A 17,495-nucleotide genomic window follows, 5' to 3' on the forward strand; every position below is an offset into this window, starting at 1 on the left:
TAATTTTAATTATCTTCCCTGGACCTTCTCTGGAGCCCAGGTGTGCACTGGTTAAGAGCCCAGCTGCTAACCAAAAGGTCAGCAGTTAATATCCACTGGCTGCTCTTTGGAAACCCTATGGGGCAGTTCTAATCTGTCCTATCGGGTCACTACGAGTTGGAATTGACTCGACAGCAATGGGTCTGGTTTTTTTGGTTTGGACCTTCCCCACATAGGTCCTATCTTTCTTTTTTGAGGCAATTACAACTACAATCTGCAATTTTATCAAGGAAAACATAGTTTTTTGGGTTTTTTTCCCATGCTGAAACAGAAGGGGGAAGAGAAATATGTAATGCCACTAGTTAATTTACAGGTATACTGGATACAGGTGAAAACAACCCAGGTAACATGATTCTCTTCTCCATTAACAAGATACAAGCAGATAACCAGACTCAGACTAAGCCAAGAAGTGACAATCTGGGGTGAATCATAAGGCTGACAGGAAGGATATGTGGTGGGTGCCTGTCACATGCCCAGGATGTCACAAGGCACTGTGCCCCCATCCTGCCCTTCCCTTGGCCTACTGGCCCTGAGCCTCCCTCGCTTCAGCTCCTACAGCTCTTCCCAGCTCATATGATCCAGCTCTACTGGCCTCCTTGTTCCTCACACTCACCCAAGAAACTCTCTGCATTTGCACTTGCTGTTCCCTCCTGGAACACTTGCCCCCTCACTGCCTCAGGTCACTCCCTGTGTGACAGAGCACACCCAACTGCTAGTGGGAACTGGTGTGGCGGGCAGAGATAAAAATATTTTAGAATTAGATAAAGGTGATGGCTGCAAGACAATGAATGTATAAATGCCACAGAGGTGTACACTTCAAAATGGTTAATTTTACCTTCTGTGAATTTTAACCACAATAAAAAAGGAACACACACACCCACCTATCTCTACCCTCTATCCCCCTTAAAACTTGCCTTGTTTTTCTCCATGTCAGGTGACCTCTTACCTACTGGCTTTCTGTGTGTCTCCCACAACCAGAATACAGGCACAAAAGGGTAAGAACTGTGCTCTGCACACTCCGTATCCCCAGTGCCCAGAACAGGGTGGGGGGTACCAAGAGCACTCAGTAAATACATGTGGAATGAATAGGTAAGTGAGTGACTTCTCAATTCGTCTTCATACTCTGTGAAGCTGTTGATGTTACTAATGAGCAAACTGAGGCCAGAGAGCTTTGCTAACTTGCCCAAGATCATCCAGGACTACCAGTCCCTGGCAGGAGTGACAGAGTGGAGGGATACTAGGTTTACAAATGGATGCAATCCTGAAAAAATTGGTGTGAGAGAAATTCCATTTCCTCACTGACTTAACAACATATAAGTCAGAAACGGAAAAACCTGATGGCACCAGTAGAGCCAAAACCCTGGTCTCCAGCAGTCCACAGCTCCCCCCAGCAGTTCTTTTGGAGACAAAGAAGAAGTGTTTTAATAAGGTTCATCTGTCTCCTTTCACAAAACGATTGATTCTCAATAGTGGTGGTATTTAACAAAGTAGCTTCTGCCATCTCTATCCCCCCTCCCCACCCCATCGAATGTGAAAAGAAGAGTAAGGCAGAGAGGGTTGGTTGAGAAGCACCACTAGAGCAAGGAGTTCTGCCCTACAGCACAAAACTGCAGGTGGCCCGGGGTTTCAGCGGCAATGCTCACCTGGCTGTCCAGCATCAATACCTATAGAGAGCCGAGGCACCTGGGTTCACATCTCAGCTCTGCACCCACCTAAGCCTCAGTCGTCTGTTACACAGAGGTGAGACTATCCCCTATCTCACAGGGGCACTGTGAGGATTAAATAAGAAAAGTACCTGGCCCAGGCCCAGATATATGGAATGGCCAGCCGAGTCTACACACAGACAGACATGCAACTGCATGTCCTGAGCACTTCGTAACAGTAAAGATACAAGTCATGACTTTGTTACCTTTTCATCAATTTAATGACAACAAATTTTGATACAATGAGTTATGAACAAAAGGGGCTACCAGTATTCTTTTTTAGACTAATGGAATGTTTCACTTTTTTAAGCCACACAAATAGATCTGCATTTAATGAGACAGTTGTGCCTACCTGTCAGGTCTGAATAATCGGGCTGCCAAAAAAAGAGTTACAGTGACTCAAATACAGATATATTGCAGAATCCCCGGGGAGCTCAGAGAAATGACCGGATTTCAAGGAACAGTATGCAAGACATGTCTTGGTGCCATGCAGTGGAGCCTCAGAGATGACCCTCCAGCCAATGCTATAAGCCCAGGTGCCCCAAGATAGCTGCCCAAGGTCTTCCAAACATGGCATTAGCTCAAGGTCTTGGACTTACCACCTACCCTCACTGGGCCTCAGTTCCCCTATACCATGGCTGGTGGAGCTGGACGGACTCCGGGGTCTAACCTATAACTACACATCTCCTTCCCTATTTCAGAGAGGTCTGCTGCCTGCTAGCCAGGACACATCCTGTGAAGAGCTGGGAAAAGTATTTTACTCAACCCTTATTTCTTTTAACCCGTTCCTCCTTAATTTCTCTTCTGGTTTATTCATGCCCTATTCCTCTTACTTTGCCCACTCTGGAATGGGAACAGCCGGCCCCCTCTTTCCAAAGTCTTCACATCTTGAGGAGCTCCAACTCTGCCTGTGGTCTCTCCTTTCCCAGGACTTAAGGATATGACAACTCTTTGCCTCTGCTGGGAAGACGCCAAACCCAGGGAGACAGATAGCAACCTCACTCCCTCCTGGTGACCATGTCCCATTTTGCCTGTCAGTTTCTTAACCTGGGGACTGTCCAAGGTACAGTCACCAGGACCAAAAGGCTGAAGGTGCCTACCATTTCATCTCCAGGGCTCTCAAACTCACCCTTCTAGCAAAGGTGGTGGATGGACTCTGGTAGCTAATAACAAAATTCATCTGGAGGTACAGGATCCCTAAGGAGAGAGACATCAGAGTTTCTAACAGCAACAGTTACACAGGCAAAAATCAATCTCCCCTGAAAACCAATTAGGGTTAGCATACAGGATTTTCACTTTGGCAGCTCCGTGTTAGAAGCAGCCTGCTTTAGAGAGGAAGTGTCAGAAAGATTGTTCCTGGACAGGCTCGCATCCTTGCCTCAGTTCCCTCCTCTGCCAACAGCCAGTACCTGCAAAAGAGCTCACCCATAAAAGGTGCCACTGGTGGTCCTGACACAGATGATGGATGCACAGAGAGAACTGTATATCCTACAGGAGCGGAGTACATGGTATAGGGGGCTGAAGGCAAGAACGTGCTGACCACAAGCCAGCTGCTGGCACCATCTCTGGGAAGGGAATGAATGCTTACTGAGGACCTACACCACAGGGCTAGACTGAAGATGTTTACACTTAATCCTTGCAACAACCCTGTGAAGTAGGTATTACTGTCCCCATTCTACAGATGGAAAAACTGATGCTCAGAGACACTCAGCCAAAGCCATACAACTTGTTTAAGAAGCAGAGCTGGGATTTGTTGGATTTTTCCACTACGCACTATCTCCTTTTAGACAAGGATTAAAAGAACAGAAGCTCTAATTTCTACAACTATTTTATTGACCAACACGGAATAGCTGACTTCCTTTATCCACCTATAAACCAGAGATTACAGACTAGGGCCACGGGGATTTCTATGCCGCTGTGAACTCTTTAAAGCAGGAGGTAGGTAATTCTAGTAGGATCCCCTCACCCACCTGGAATTTGTACATGGTCTTTTTTAAAGCGATGTTTTCCCAACAAGGGCTTGACCTCCGATCCCTTCCTTCCCTGCCTCCGTGAGGGAGAGCAGCCACTCCGGAGCTTCTACAGGCCGCCCAACTTCCGGCAGGGCTTGGCAAGTGTGTGCCGTAGCACTCAGCGCCCATTGCCGCCAAGAGACTCACACTCAAGTGCTCATGCCCACAGAGCAGAATGAAAGAAGCCTGCATTCCCTCTCCTTCACCCACTGCTGCAGAAAGGCAGCCTGTGAGGCTCTGGGCGAAGGAAAAAGAAGGCATTGTGTCTGTGAGCCAGCAAGAGAGAGGGGAGTTGGGGGGGAGGGTGAAGGCAAGAGAGAGGCTGGAGGGCCTGCTGATCTCTATCTGGGAAAAGAATGCCAAGGGCCCAGATAAGGCTAAGATGAATTCAGCTAGGCTCTCCATTAAACTGCTTCCACCAGGGCTCCCCAGCCCAGTGTTTACACTGGGACGCCACCAGGGCAGTGTCAGCAAGCCCTGCACACCGGAGTTGTGGCAGGCATGCAGGCAGGCTGCAACAAGCTCACTGCAACGTCACAGGAATGAGTTGCCACCCGCTTCACTGGTTCCCTGCACACCCCTCCTCCTCAGACTCCAGGAAGGCACTGAGACCCAGACTTCGTCTTCTCGGTGAAATGAACAAGAGTCAGGGTTCAGGTGCCTTCTTGAGGTCTCCTTAGACCCGTAGCTATTTGTCATGTGATGTTCAAGTCGCCACTATATTACTTGATCTTTCCATGTCCCTATCTCTGGGCCTTGAAAAATCTCCTTGGCTGCCAAAACCGTGGCAGTCCATCCGCCTACCAGAAAGTCAGAATCTGCTTGTTTTGCAAAAGGGAGCCAAGGATAAGGCACATGAAGGGTGCCATCAGCTACCGAGAAAAAAGCTTGTGGAAGGAATCCTCCTATCTTTCCTCCCATCTGCCAACCAGGGAGGAAGTGCACAGACTCAGCTTTTAATTTGGTCTTAAACTCCTGTATCTGAACTGTGAATGACCAGGTCCGGGAACAAAGTAACTGCCCAGCCCAGCCCAGCCCAGCCCAGCCCAGCCCATCATAAAGCCCCAACATTTCTCACTCTCCCTAAGCCAACTGCTCCTCTGCTACTTTTTTCTGGACACATGCCAAGCCATCAGCAACTTTCTGGACAAGGAGTAGAATACAGCAAGAGAAGAGGGGAGCCCTTCCCCCAACTGGTCCCCACAGAAGGGGCTGGAAGAACCAGATGCCATTCTGGCTCTGAAGGGCTCCGTGATCTGCGATCTGCACCAACCCCCAGGCAGTCACAACAAAGGGAGGCTGTCAGAGGACAAACAAAAGGCAAAATCTAGATCTCCCCCAAAAAAGGTAAAGAGAGGCCAGAGAAGATCAGGCCCAGGATAATGGGCCTTTCAAGATTTCTCAACTAGATTCAATCAGTCTCTAAAGTTACAATGTTACACTCCCACAACTGAAGCACAATCAGGGGAGGGAGAGCCCTCCTCCCCACCTACATGAGCCTTGCTCCGGGCTCACTCCTTCCCAGCTAACTAGTGGCCCAGTACTGCCACCTAGTGGACGCTGCACACAGTGTGCCCGGCAGCGGCAACTGGGGGACAGGAAGGTGAGAACCAAGCCAAATGGGGCTGCTTTCAGGACTCCATCGGCAGCTCCAGGATGACGTGGCCTCAGACTTCATTCACAAAGCTCAGTGGGATTCTCTCTGGCTGTGGCAACTATCAAAATGGTTTGCCATACGTTTCCCCAGGGACCAATCACAAATGAAAAATAAGAAGAAACTGGGAGTGCCTGGCTTTCTCCCCCCTGTTCTCTAACCCCCAGGCAAGTGACTCATGCACCCAGAGCTTGCCCTCCATGAGGCAAACACACAGCAGTAGGCAGCAGCTCGGGCCCCACTAATTCCAAAACTCCAGGTCCAGAGTGTCCCCCCACTCCCACCCTGACCAGGCCCCCACAGGTTCTGAGCTATCACAACAGCTGGGTGGCAGATTCCATCCCACAGAAAGTACTCTGTGTGTCCATCAGGAGGCTTCCCTGAGTTGGGCAGGGTAAGGGAGCCTGGGATGGGGGTGCTTGGTGACCAGTGGTTGCTGTAGTTGCTAGCTGCCATTCAATCGATTCCAACTCAGCTATGAATAATCACAATGGCAATACTAGCTGGCATTTACTGAGTTCAGCATCTGCCAGACACCGGTTTAATTGCTTTATGTACATTATCTCAAGAAAGCCTTACAACAACCTAGGAATAAGGTACAATCACCATCCCCATTTTATAGACAGCAATTAAAAGACTTCTCCAAGGACACACAGCTTGGCAGTAGGATTTGATCTGGGCAATCTGGCTCCTATAGGAGCCCCAGTGGCACAGTGGTTAAGCGCTCAACTGCTAACCCACCAGCCACTGAAAGGGAGAAAGATGTGACAGTCTGCTTCTGTAAAGATTTACGGCCTTGAAACCCTATAGGGAAGTTCTACTCTGTCCTATAGGGTCGCTATGACTTGGAATCAACTCAACGGCAATGGGTTTGATTTTTTGGTAATCTGGCTTCTAAATCCATGTTATACCACCACATCCAATTCCAGCAGCTAGATGTAACAAAATAGTGAAAATAAAAACCTCTCCACCCTCAACACCCAGGTCTGATCAAGGCCAGAGAGCCCAGCAAAGGCACAGAATCCTGCTACTCTAGGGAAGCAAGGACAAGGATCAAGCTCAGCCAGTGCACGCAAGTGCTTACTAAGGAGAGAACCCAATTGTGTTCAGAGGCCAGCAGGACAAACCAACCCCCAGAGACCTGCAACGTCTGGACCAGAGAAAACCACACATCCTCTTTCTCCAGTCCTGCTGGTGACTCTAGGGAAAGCCAGAGGGCAAGAGAGATCAGAACATCCTCCACCACCACTGGTCTCCCTCTCATCCTTCTGGAGCCTCTGCAGGTCAGAGGGTCATCTAGGGTCAGCCCAGAGCACCAACTGCCCTTGGTCAGCTGTGTCTTCCAGCAGGGAAAGAGGAAAGCCTGGAGTCCCTGGAGGCACTTCACAGATCTCTCATTAGTATAGACAGAGCTGCCTGTCCACCTGTTAGAACTTTCTGTTTATGGTGACAGATGGGCCAGTGCTAATGGGCTGGCTTTAATTGGGAAGTCCAGGCTCAACGAGAGGGAATTAACATTGAAGCTGGGTAGTTTTGCTCAAGTTTGAGGAGGGTTTGGGAGGAAGCCCTGGGCACTCACCCAGGGGCCTCACATTCTAGTGGTGCCCAGACCCCTGAAGACTCGGACCAAGCAGTACCATCCTCAACCAAGGCTAGACTCTCCAGCAGAGCCTCCAGCACCAGAGGCCAGGCCAGCATAGACTCTAACCACAGTCCTCCTCCTCATCCCAATCCAAATTCCTAGGAGGGAGTCCCTAGCCCTCGAGGACTTCTCTCCAATTCCATCTGATCTGTTGGAAAATACCATCCCTCTGTGAGTTTTGGACAGATGGCCAGGGGCAGAGTTGTGTATCCTGCCACATGCAGTATCCTGACAAGTCATCTTCAGAACAGAGACACATGTCTGAGGTCTCAGTGGAAGCCCCTACTTCAGGTGCCCAGGAGGCCAGCTAACCATTAGGAAAAAGAAGTTGAGGACAATTCAACTCTGTAGGAGTACCGCCTTGCTCCTCCGAGACATATCGTGAGGGAGCTGATAGCATTGTACCTTTTCTCAGGTCCCTTTACTGGTAAATGTGAAAACCTGAGCAATTGTCACGGTAGCAATATATTTTGTGAATGACTAAGGCACAGGTTTGGGGAAAAGATAAGTTCTGCTCCATACATACTCAGCTTGAGGCACTTGAAGGCATCAAGAGAGGTATGTCCAACCAGCACCTAGAAAACCCATAAACAGAGGCCAGGTCAAAGGTAAACATGGCAGCCTTTGGGGTTAGGAAGTATGAGGAGGCAACAGACAATAATGGCAGATTTCCAGTTGTCCCCCAACATCCATCCTTCCTTTCTTACACTGTAACAGAGTTGCAGGGGGGCACCCGACTAATTCATACTTCGTAGACAACCTACAGCTAAGTGTGGCACATGACTGCCTTCTGGCCAGTAAGGCAGGTCTAGAAACGGCATGTACCATTTCCAGGTCTTGCCCTTAAAATGGCTGATTGGGGATGAGTGAGTGTCACTTGGTCCCCTTTCCCCTCTCCTGCTGCCTGAAAGCTGGTGAGAATTAGAGCAACCACCTTGGACCTATACATACTGAGGCTGACATAGCCCCCTACTACTCCTAGACTATCTACTTAACCTCTGGACAGTTACAGAAAAGAGAAATAAATGTCTTTCTTATTTAAATCACTGTATTTTAGGGCCTCTTTGTTACAGCAGCTTAGTTTATATTCCCAACCAAAACAAAAATCCATCCATTTAGGAATGAGTAAAGGTAGGGAGAAGTGCCTGGGCAGTACAAATGGTTAACGCACCTGGCTGCTAACCAAAAGGTTGGAAGTTTGAGTCCACCCAGAGGCACCTCAAAAGAAAAGACTGACGAGCTACTTGCAAAAAATAAGCCATTGAAAACCCTACGGAGGGGCACTGAGTTTGTATTAATGGTGGTGGGATGATTTGGAAAAGGATAGCAAGAGCAGATGTACAACTTAAAGAATGTAATCAATGTCACTGACTTGTACATGTAGGAACTGTAGAGATGGTATGTTTTACTATGTATATTTTCACCACAATAAGACAAAATTAAAAAGAAAAGAAAACTCTATGGTGCACAGTTCTACTCTGACACACATGGGATTGCCATGAGTCAGAATTGACTAGATGGCAACTGGTTTTTGGTTTAAAGTTAGGGAAGCCAGAGAGGAGTCTCTCTTAGGCATCTCCTTAACAGGAAACAGCATCTGGAATCATTCTCAACACTTCCTTCTTCTTCACCCCACACAGCCAGTTCTCTACCCACCACTAGTCACTGCCCTTTGTCTGGGTCACCAGGATCCTGGGTAGCTTCCCACTGGTCTCCCTCCTCTGTTCTTGCCCTACTCTGATCCATCGTCTACAGAACCTTTGTGTAGACTCCTGCTGCACCTCAAGCCCAACCTGCCCAACATGCCTACAAGACTCCTCATGACCAGCCCCTGCCCACTTGTCCACACACTTACTTTCTTGTAGTTCCCTTAACTTGCTAAGTTCTTTCCTACCCAAGGCCTTCGATCAGGCTCTTCCATCTGGCTGCAGTGCTCTTCCCCTTTGCTCTGTCTAATCCCCACTCATCCTCTTCATCTTCGCTCAAATGTTCCTTTCTCAGAGAAGCCTTTGCTGACCTCAGTCTAAGTTAGGTCCCTACTGTTACTCTCTCTTTCTCTAAATACCTTATTCTTTAACTGCATCATATTTATCTCAGTTTGAAATTAAATGATTATTTGCATGTTCAATATCTGTTTCTCCAACTAGACCATAAGCTTCAGCAGGGCTGGGACATATCAGTTCTGTACACCCGACAAGTACAGGCAACAGTAAACCCTCAGTAACTATTTGTCACATGGATGGCTAGATCATGCTGAAGGAAAGGGAGGATAGCTAAATTACAGAGGTCAACTGAAATTAGAGTTTAAAGGAAGACTAGATCCTTGGTGTCAAATAACTCCATGGAGGAAATGTTAAGGAGGAAGGGAACTAAAAGAAGGTCATCAGATTTATTGGAAAGAAGATCGTGGTGATTTCTGAGACCAAAAAAAGTATTAATGCAAGTGAAAGTCAAATTGTAATGAGTTTGAGAAACAAAATTACGATTTTAACACTATGATTTTAAGACACTCTATGACAAAGGAAAGGGAAAAGCAAGGTGGCAACCAGAGGAGCTGCTTGGGAAAGGGGTATGGGTTTATGGGTTTCAGACAGGAGGAACTGAGCATGCGGAACAAGAAAGTAACAGAACAAGTTCCAAGGGAGATGGGATGGGGTTAGATCTGAATCACAAGCAGATAAGGTATCTGTCATGGACTGAATTTTGTCCCCCAAAATATGTGCTGGAATCCTAACCCCTATACCTGTGGATGTAATCCCATTTGGGAATAGGGTGTTCTTTGCTGTGTTAATAAGACCCTATCAGTGTAGGGTGTGTCTTAAACCTAATCACTTCTGAGTTACAGAAAGAGCAAATGAGACACAGGAGCAAGCACACAGCAGAGAGGATAGTTGCCACATAAAGGTCGTCAAGGAACCAACCAACTGAAGCTGAAAGAGACAAGAATCTTTCCGTAGAGCACGCAAAGAGAGAGACTTCTCCTACAGCTGATGCCCTGAATTAGGACTCCTAGCCTCCTAAACTGTGATAATTTAAATTTCTGTTCTTTAAAGCCACCTACTTGTGGTATTTGTATTACAGTCCCTTCCTTCCTTTGCTGTCCAGTCGATTCGGACTCATAGCACTAGGAAACTAAAACAGCACCTTTTAAAAGAAAGAGAAAGAGTTCCTCCTCTGACTTGGGAGGCAAGAGAGAGTGGAGAGGCAGGGACAGAGAAAGCCCACGTAGGTGGGCCTCAATGTGCCTGATGGAGTAGAAAGGAGGAGGAGGTGGGGAGGTTAAACAACTGAGACTGAAAAGGGTATGGAATGGGCACAGTGGAGAATGTGATCAGGAGTCAATTAGGAAGGAATGAAAGGATTCGCCAGCAGCAGCGTGGGCATACACTGCTGAGGTCAGGAAGCATGACTATGCAGTGGAACCAATCAGCCCAGTGCGTAGCTTTTTCTAGCGGCCCTCAGGAGCCCAGGCCCAGTTGCAGAGAAAGCAGATGGTGGGGCTTACCCAAGGCTAAAATCTGGCAAAGCAAGCACGGAGGAAGGGAGGGAGGGTGATGGCTCTAATCAGCTGTCAGTACAGTTCCAGCCAGGCAGGGAGAGGGGATGTAGCCAGGAGAGGAGATGGACTGTGAGGACCAGGGTTGGAAAGTCAGGCAGGAGGTCATGATGAAAGCCAAGCATGGACTCAGCAGAAGTAAGGAAATACCCAATAGAAGAGTTAAAAAAAAGAAAAAGAAAAAAAGCAAGTTTCTGATTTCAGACATCGTCAGCAGAACAATATCAACTGGAAGGTTAAGGACTAGCCATGCTCAAAGGAGGGCTGAGAAACATGATCTGAATCCAACAGCAATGAATGCTTTTCAGCTCAAACCTAGCTAAGAAAATGTTTGTAATTTTTACTGAGGGCCTACTTTAGTCCGGAAATTTTCCTAGACACTAAAACAGTATTTCATTTAAACCCCATACTAACTCTGTGAGGTAGGCATTATTACCTCCACTTTAAAAAAACCAAAAAGCCATACCCATTACCATCAAGTTGATTTCAACTCATAGCCACCCTACAGACAGAGCAGAAGTGCCCCAAAGGGTTTCCAAGGCTGTAATCTTTACACAAGCAGACTGCCACATCTTTCTCCCATGGAGTAGCTGGTGGGTTTGAACCACCAACCTTTTGGTTAGCAGCCAAGTGCTTAACCACCATGCCACCAGGGCTCCTTATCTCCACTTTATAGTTAGGGAAACTGAACTTGTACAAAGACATCCCAGAAAGTAAGCAGCAGAGATGAACAGTAAAAGCAAGTATCACTTACAATATCCATATGGCCACCCTAGACCACACCCAGACCAAGATCCTCTGAGTGACTCACTCTTCTCCAAGACCCCGATCAGAAACATCAAGGCATCCCCAGCAGCTCTTGAGGAGGGATACAGAGATGAGATGAAGAGGAACAAAGAAAGCAGCTCCAAAAGCTTAGAGCTTCTTGGGAGGGAAAGAGCCAGCGCATCCACTATCCCCACGCACAGACATGTAAAAGCAACTTTCATGTGAAGTGGTACCAAAGGGAGAAACCTGAGGCTAAGCAATTCAGACCAGGGCAAAGATTCTCCCAGTGTCCACTGGGCCCCCTGACAGACCAGAAGGCTGATGAAGCCCTCCTCTCAGTGCCCCGCAGAGCCCCGGAGCACTGCTCATGCAGTAATGGGTTAAATAAAAAATCCTGAGGCGGCAAAACCCACTCCTCTACAGTGAAGATTAAGGAAACACTGCAATGAATCAAGAAGGGAAAAAGAAGAGAGAGAAAACCTACCACATACCCAGCTGCCTAGGAGTTAACAGTCTCATTCATTTCTCATCAAAGCCCTCTTCGGAAGAGGTTAAGCACACAATAGGCTGCCGAAAGCACCAGCCAGCACGGCTGCTTGAAATTCCACCCGTGTGCCTCGGTGATGCATTTCTATTAATGTCCAGTGTGTGTCAGCGTGAAGATAAGGTGCCGACATCGTGTCCGACCAGTCAACTAGAGAATGGGCCCCATGTTCAACATTGTCTGATACTTGGGAGCCCCAAGAACAGAGGCTCTTCAGCTAATCCTGCCCTGTGAGCACTCGCACACCAACTGCCATCACAGGCTGGGTGTAGGTGTGGAGGAAAGGATGGGGAAGGCCGGCCAGGCAGGGCAGGTGTCTTCTGGGAAAAATAAAGACTACACAGAAAGAGAAAAAAGGCTACAGAAGGCTGAGTGTATTAGGGACGGGTGCGAAATAAATAGGGGAAAGTACAGAGACAGCAAAAGAGAATAAATAAAGGCAGACTGGTGACTAAGGCTCAGGGAGGAAGCTGTGCCTGCGGTTGTGTGGGATGCAGGTGCGTGCACCTTCTGTGGGTGGGGCAGGAAAGAGCTTCAAGCAGGATCCACCTGTTAGAGGCTAATTCCCACTGTGCTGAGCCCACTGGCATTCCAGCTTTGTGGCTTGATATGTATCACACAGAAGGCTTTACCATACAGATCAAACCTCCTCAACATTCCCCCATAGCTACTAGCCTCTAACCCCAGCAAAGAACCCATCCCAGAGCCCTCCCCAGGAGTCCAGCTGAAACTGGACGAGGAAGGAGAAGATGCTGCTAAAAGTGGGCTGCGTGGACTCCATTGAGAACGTGTGGAGCGGGCAGGAAGCAGGAGACCACTTCCTTCAGCTTCTCACAAGCACAGGTTGATGAAAAGGCTCCCATCTGGGCACGGATGAGAACACAAACCTGGAAAGCTGTCACCAGGAGCTGCACCTTCTGTCCAAGCACAGGTTCACCTTGGGTGTCAGGAGAGGATAACCATTGGGGTTTGGAAGGCATACTGGTAGACTGGAATTTACTGCCCAGGCTTCTGACAAAGGATGCAGCACAGGGGAGGAAGGTATGAACACCGGCAACCCAGTAACAGCAATCACTTCTGCCTCGACAGCACCCCATCTGGTGCCCCTTCTTTGCCATGATGGGAAATCATTACCCAATTCTTGCCTTCGGACTATTACTAGTCACCCACTCAGCTTCTTCCCATGCATTCTGGGGAGCGTGGCATATGAGAGGAGAACAGACATTTATGGAAGCTTTCCATCAGCCAGGCAGTATATGGGCACCTTTACTTACACCATGCCAGAGGAGCATCCTAACAATTTTAGATGTCTGCCATTTGACATGTGAGGAAATCAAGGCTCACAGAGGGTAAATAGCTTGTCCAAGGTCACAGAGTTGGTACTCGCTGAATCTAAGCCCAGGTCTAAAACAGGACCCAAAAGCTGGCACCTCTAAGCTGCCGTGCTACAGAAGATGCCACTGGTCATCTCTTCTTTAATCACATGAGTCTGATTTTGTTTGGGGCAGCAATGTGCCCAGCTAAAACTACTATCCCAGCCCCTCTTTTAGCTAGTTGTGGCCCTGTGACATAGTTCTGCCAATGAGAGTCCCTGGGGATGGTGTCCCTACCACATAAAGTAACAATACTCCGCTAGGAAAAGGCTTTTGGCCCTTCTTCTCAACAGGAAAACCGGCTTGATGCCTGGAGGCACAGTCATCATCCTGCACCAAAAGGACAGCTGCGCTGAGGAGGAGGCGGGTCCTTCCTGACCCCACTGGGCTGCTATCCCAGCCCTGGACTCCCTGTCCATGGATTTCCAGTTCATGAGAGTCTTCCCATCTGTGAAAGCCACTGTTAATTGGGCTTCTGTCACTCACAGCCAAGCATACTGCCAGTTGATACACATTTTGTCCTATCCAAGAACACTAATCCTGGAGACCAAACAATCAGGATGGACTGAGTGGACACACATGGAAGGGTAAAAAATCCAAGACTTCTCTCCTACTCCACTTTTTTAATGTTTGTCATCCAAATAACCCCTTTCTGATTCTTCACCTTGCTAGTAGTCAGCAATGGAATTTACCCAAGAGGGCAAGCACAATTTGCTTAACTGACAAATCTAAGATTTTTTTCCACAAAAAGGAAAAGGTAAGATGGAAGCTCCCCCAAAGACTCGGTGAACAACTTAAACCGTTACCCTCCTGCTCCCCACCCTGCTGGCATCCTGGAGGTGTGGAGAGAAATGGGCAGCTACCGGTCCAATTCCACCCAAGCAAGGCCAAAAAGCTGTCGAAATAATGCAGGGCTCTAGGGTCAGCCACAGTCGATCCACAGGCATGGAGAGAGTGGGGGTGGGATGGTCCCCACAGGACAACCAGGTGCTGTCACCCAAAGGGAGGGAAGTGATTGCAGAGCTGGCACAAGCCGCAGATGCTGACAGTGTGGCTTCCGTTGACTGACTTAATTCCTTTCAGATACCAGGAAGGGCCAGTGTGTACCATCTGACTCAAACTCTAAGGAACGGCCTTGTTCTGAAGTCAGCTTTCCTTGCCCATTACAGCACAGGACCTCTGCTCAAAACAGGAAAGCCCTAAATCCAGAGGCCAAGCCCTGGGCTTCTCACAAGAAACAGAGCAGTGGGCTGGCATGGGCGCCACCTGCTGCCTCTTCCTTTGTAAGATGGCTGATGTCACCCCTCTTCAGAGGTGGGTTTTTTTCAAAGGAAGCCTGCAGCTCTAACCCCTGCAGACCCATCAGGCTCACAGAGGCCAAGAAGAGTAGCTGAGGTCGGGCAGCTGTGTCCCTCAAGAGGTTTAGGAGAAAACGCTTCTCTCACAGTTCTCTCTAGATCCCAGCCTCCTTAGTTGTCAGCCTCCTTAGCTCATCACTGGTGCTAACAGACATTTTTGTAGACATACGATCTGCTAATTAGAAGCAATGACACCAGGAATGGAACCGCAATCAGCCATTTGCCTAACTAAGTTAGCAGCTAATGAGAATTTCCAGCTTCTGTCAGCACACAACAGAGGTCACCTGAGCTATGCACCACAGCCAGAGATGGGGCAAACGAAAGCAGCTGCAGCTCTGCGAGCCGGCGGGGCAGGAAGCTCCACTGGAAACTCCAACTTCTGAAGGCTAGATGTACATCCTTTCCTACCCGAAAACATTAGGGTCGTCCTTCCAACAGCAGGGCCCCAATGTATTTGGAGCAGTCAGATTCTAAAACCCTTACATTTTAATCTCAAAAGTCCAGAGAACAACAGCTTTCTTTCACTTACTTTCTTTTTCACTCACTACTGGGATGCTGCTGTTCATATTCTCCTTGTTCAACCAGTGCCACGCTGACAACTTTGTCTGGACGAGCCCCCTGGCCCATCTGGGCACCTACCAATCCAGCCCCATCACACACATCCTCACCCTAGTCCTTCTCCTCCTTCTCACTACCAGGGTTGCCACCACTTTCATAAGCTAGCTCAGGAGAAAACAGGGCTTTTTCCATCCAGAGGATACCATTACAACACACCTAATGAAGTGGAGGGGGAACAAGAACATAACAAGCTCCTTAGGAGAAATGCCAGGACCTCAACCCACAGGTTTGCTTAGCCCAACTGGGAGCTTGTTCCAAAGACCTGAGAAGCAACTAGAACACAGGCAGCCCTCAGATGCCTAGGCTTGCTAGTGAGTTCAATTAAGACCTCGAGAAAGTGTCTTTTTGTTTCTGCTACATGCTTCCAACATTACAGGGGTTACTGCTGCTTCCCCCAAGGAATTGTGGTTCTGGGCTCTCATACAAGGCAAGTTTGTGCCGAGAGTCTGGATGGTTGCCTCACCCACTTGAGATCACCATGTCTTGAAGCCATCACCTCTCAGTTCTGACAACAGTTTCTTCTCACCAGTCCCATAAAACGCTGAGCCCAGCTTGCCTGGACCCTCACAGGGAGTGGTAACACTAGACAGCTGGTTCTCATTCCTGGATATTTTTAGCAAAGAAAAGAGCACCTGCTTTTCTTTGAGGTCACTAAGTCTGACAAAGCCATTCACCTAGTAGTGACCTGCATCAGAGAAAGCAGGGGAGATGCTTGGGTGGAGGAGCTATCAGAATCACCTGGAGCATTCTTTGAACAACACACGCCTGTGTCCCTTGAGGATCACAGTGAGCCACCATCCTGGTGGGACTACTCCACATCCCTCAGAGAGCCCAGACAGCAAAAACAGCCATAAACCACTCTTGGGTCAACATCTCTCAAAGTCAGTCCAGGAGCGAGCGCTGGGCTTGATGTACCAGGATTCCATGGGGCCATCGAAAGCACGGATTCCAGTGGCAACGATTCTAATCCTGTTGTTTCCAGTTTAAAATGCAATTATCTGTATTTTTAACAAGATCCCAGGTGATCCCAATGCACAGCCAGGTTTGGAAACCAGGCAGAAAGATAAACAAATGTGCCAAGTCAGGTAGCTAACACAGTTTTTCAGTGGCAAAGCTGAGTCACAGGGCCCCTCATTTTAGACCCATACCACACATTTGAAAAACCTCAAAGTATCCACTTAAAAATAAGGTATTTCTGCAAGGGCTTCCTTGACCCCACATCATTTCAACCTCTCTCTCCAGAGAAGCAATCAGAAGGCTCCATGATTCTCATCTGTTTCTTGCCTCTTTCCACACCCTGAAAAATGCACTGATTTGTTCTAAGAATCCGTTCACATCAACTCAGTGTTATAGATGCATGGGTGGAGGTGAAGAAAAGAAGACTAAGGGAAGAATAAAGCTTAACTTTCACACCAATGTAAAAGAACATCTATCCCCAATTTTATAGACAAGGAAACAGTTCAGAAAAGTTAAGTAGCTACAGTCAGAGAGGTCAGTTGGGACACAGCTTTGTGATCCCAAAGCCCATGCTCTTCCCATTATACTCTCCTAGAGTAACAACGACATTCTGTTGAGCACCTGTGTGCCAGGCATTTTACGTATATTTGTTCTCTCACTCAATCCTCACAACAACTCTGCAAGGTAGAGATTGTTATTTCAGTCATGCTGAGATAAGGGGACATCCCTGGCCTGGCCAGAGGTGCCTGACTCAGTCCTGTAACTGGACGCCATGTCTGGTTTTAACACCCTCCCTCCAACCCCAGTTTGTATAAAATATCTGAGAAATAAAATCAAGGTTTTTTTATGGTGTGTAATCAGCTAAAAATAAAAAAATAAATAAAATAAAAATTTTTTTAATCAGCTAAAAACACAGGTGAGTCAGTTTTCATGTAAGCCTATCTGCAGTTTTCCTTTCTCCAAAAATTGTCAGTTCATGTAACTTTAACAAGGAAACTGGAAATTCTGGAGACCCAGGAGTAAGCCTCACAGTGCCCCTTCCAACAAATTATTCCAACTCTCTAAGATAATACAGGAGCCCAGGTGGCACAGTGGTTAAAGATCAACTGCTAACCAAAAGGTTAACAGTTGGAACTCAACAGCTGCTCCATGGGAGAAAGATGTAGCAGTCTGCTCCCGTAGAGGTTACAGCCTAGGAAACCCTATAGGGCAGTTCTATTCTGCCCTGCTGGGTCGCTACAAGTCAGAATTGACTCGATGGCAATGGGTTA

The 17,495-nt window shown here is 47.9% G+C and overlaps 1 protein-coding gene across 4 annotated transcripts in view; it reads right to left on the reverse strand.

Annotated features, from left to right (window-relative positions):
• CHCHD6 (coiled-coil-helix-coiled-coil-helix domain containing 6) overlaps window positions 1–17,495 on the reverse strand; it is a 320,395-nt gene that overhangs the window by 251,234 nt on the left and 51,666 nt on the right. Inside the window, exon 1 of one of the 4 annotated variants that reach the window (XM_049862545.1) lies at window positions 3,713–4,758. The exons of 2 other annotated variants lie outside the window; for them this stretch is intronic. In XM_049862545.1, coding sequence (XP_049718502.1) covers window positions 3,713–4,159 — 447 coding nt within the window. In that variant the 5' untranslated portion in view covers window positions 4,160–4,758. Of the gene's footprint in view, window positions 1–3,712; window positions 4,759–17,495 lie in introns of those variants that run through there. One more of the 4 variants, XM_049862542.1, reaches the window with a different exon arrangement.

This window comes from Elephas maximus, chromosome 20 (genome assembly GCF_024166365.1).
Source record: "Elephas maximus indicus isolate mEleMax1 chromosome 20, mEleMax1 primary haplotype, whole genome shotgun sequence".
In the NCBI taxonomy this organism is placed as follows: Eukaryota; Metazoa; Chordata; class Mammalia; order Proboscidea; family Elephantidae; genus Elephas; species Elephas maximus.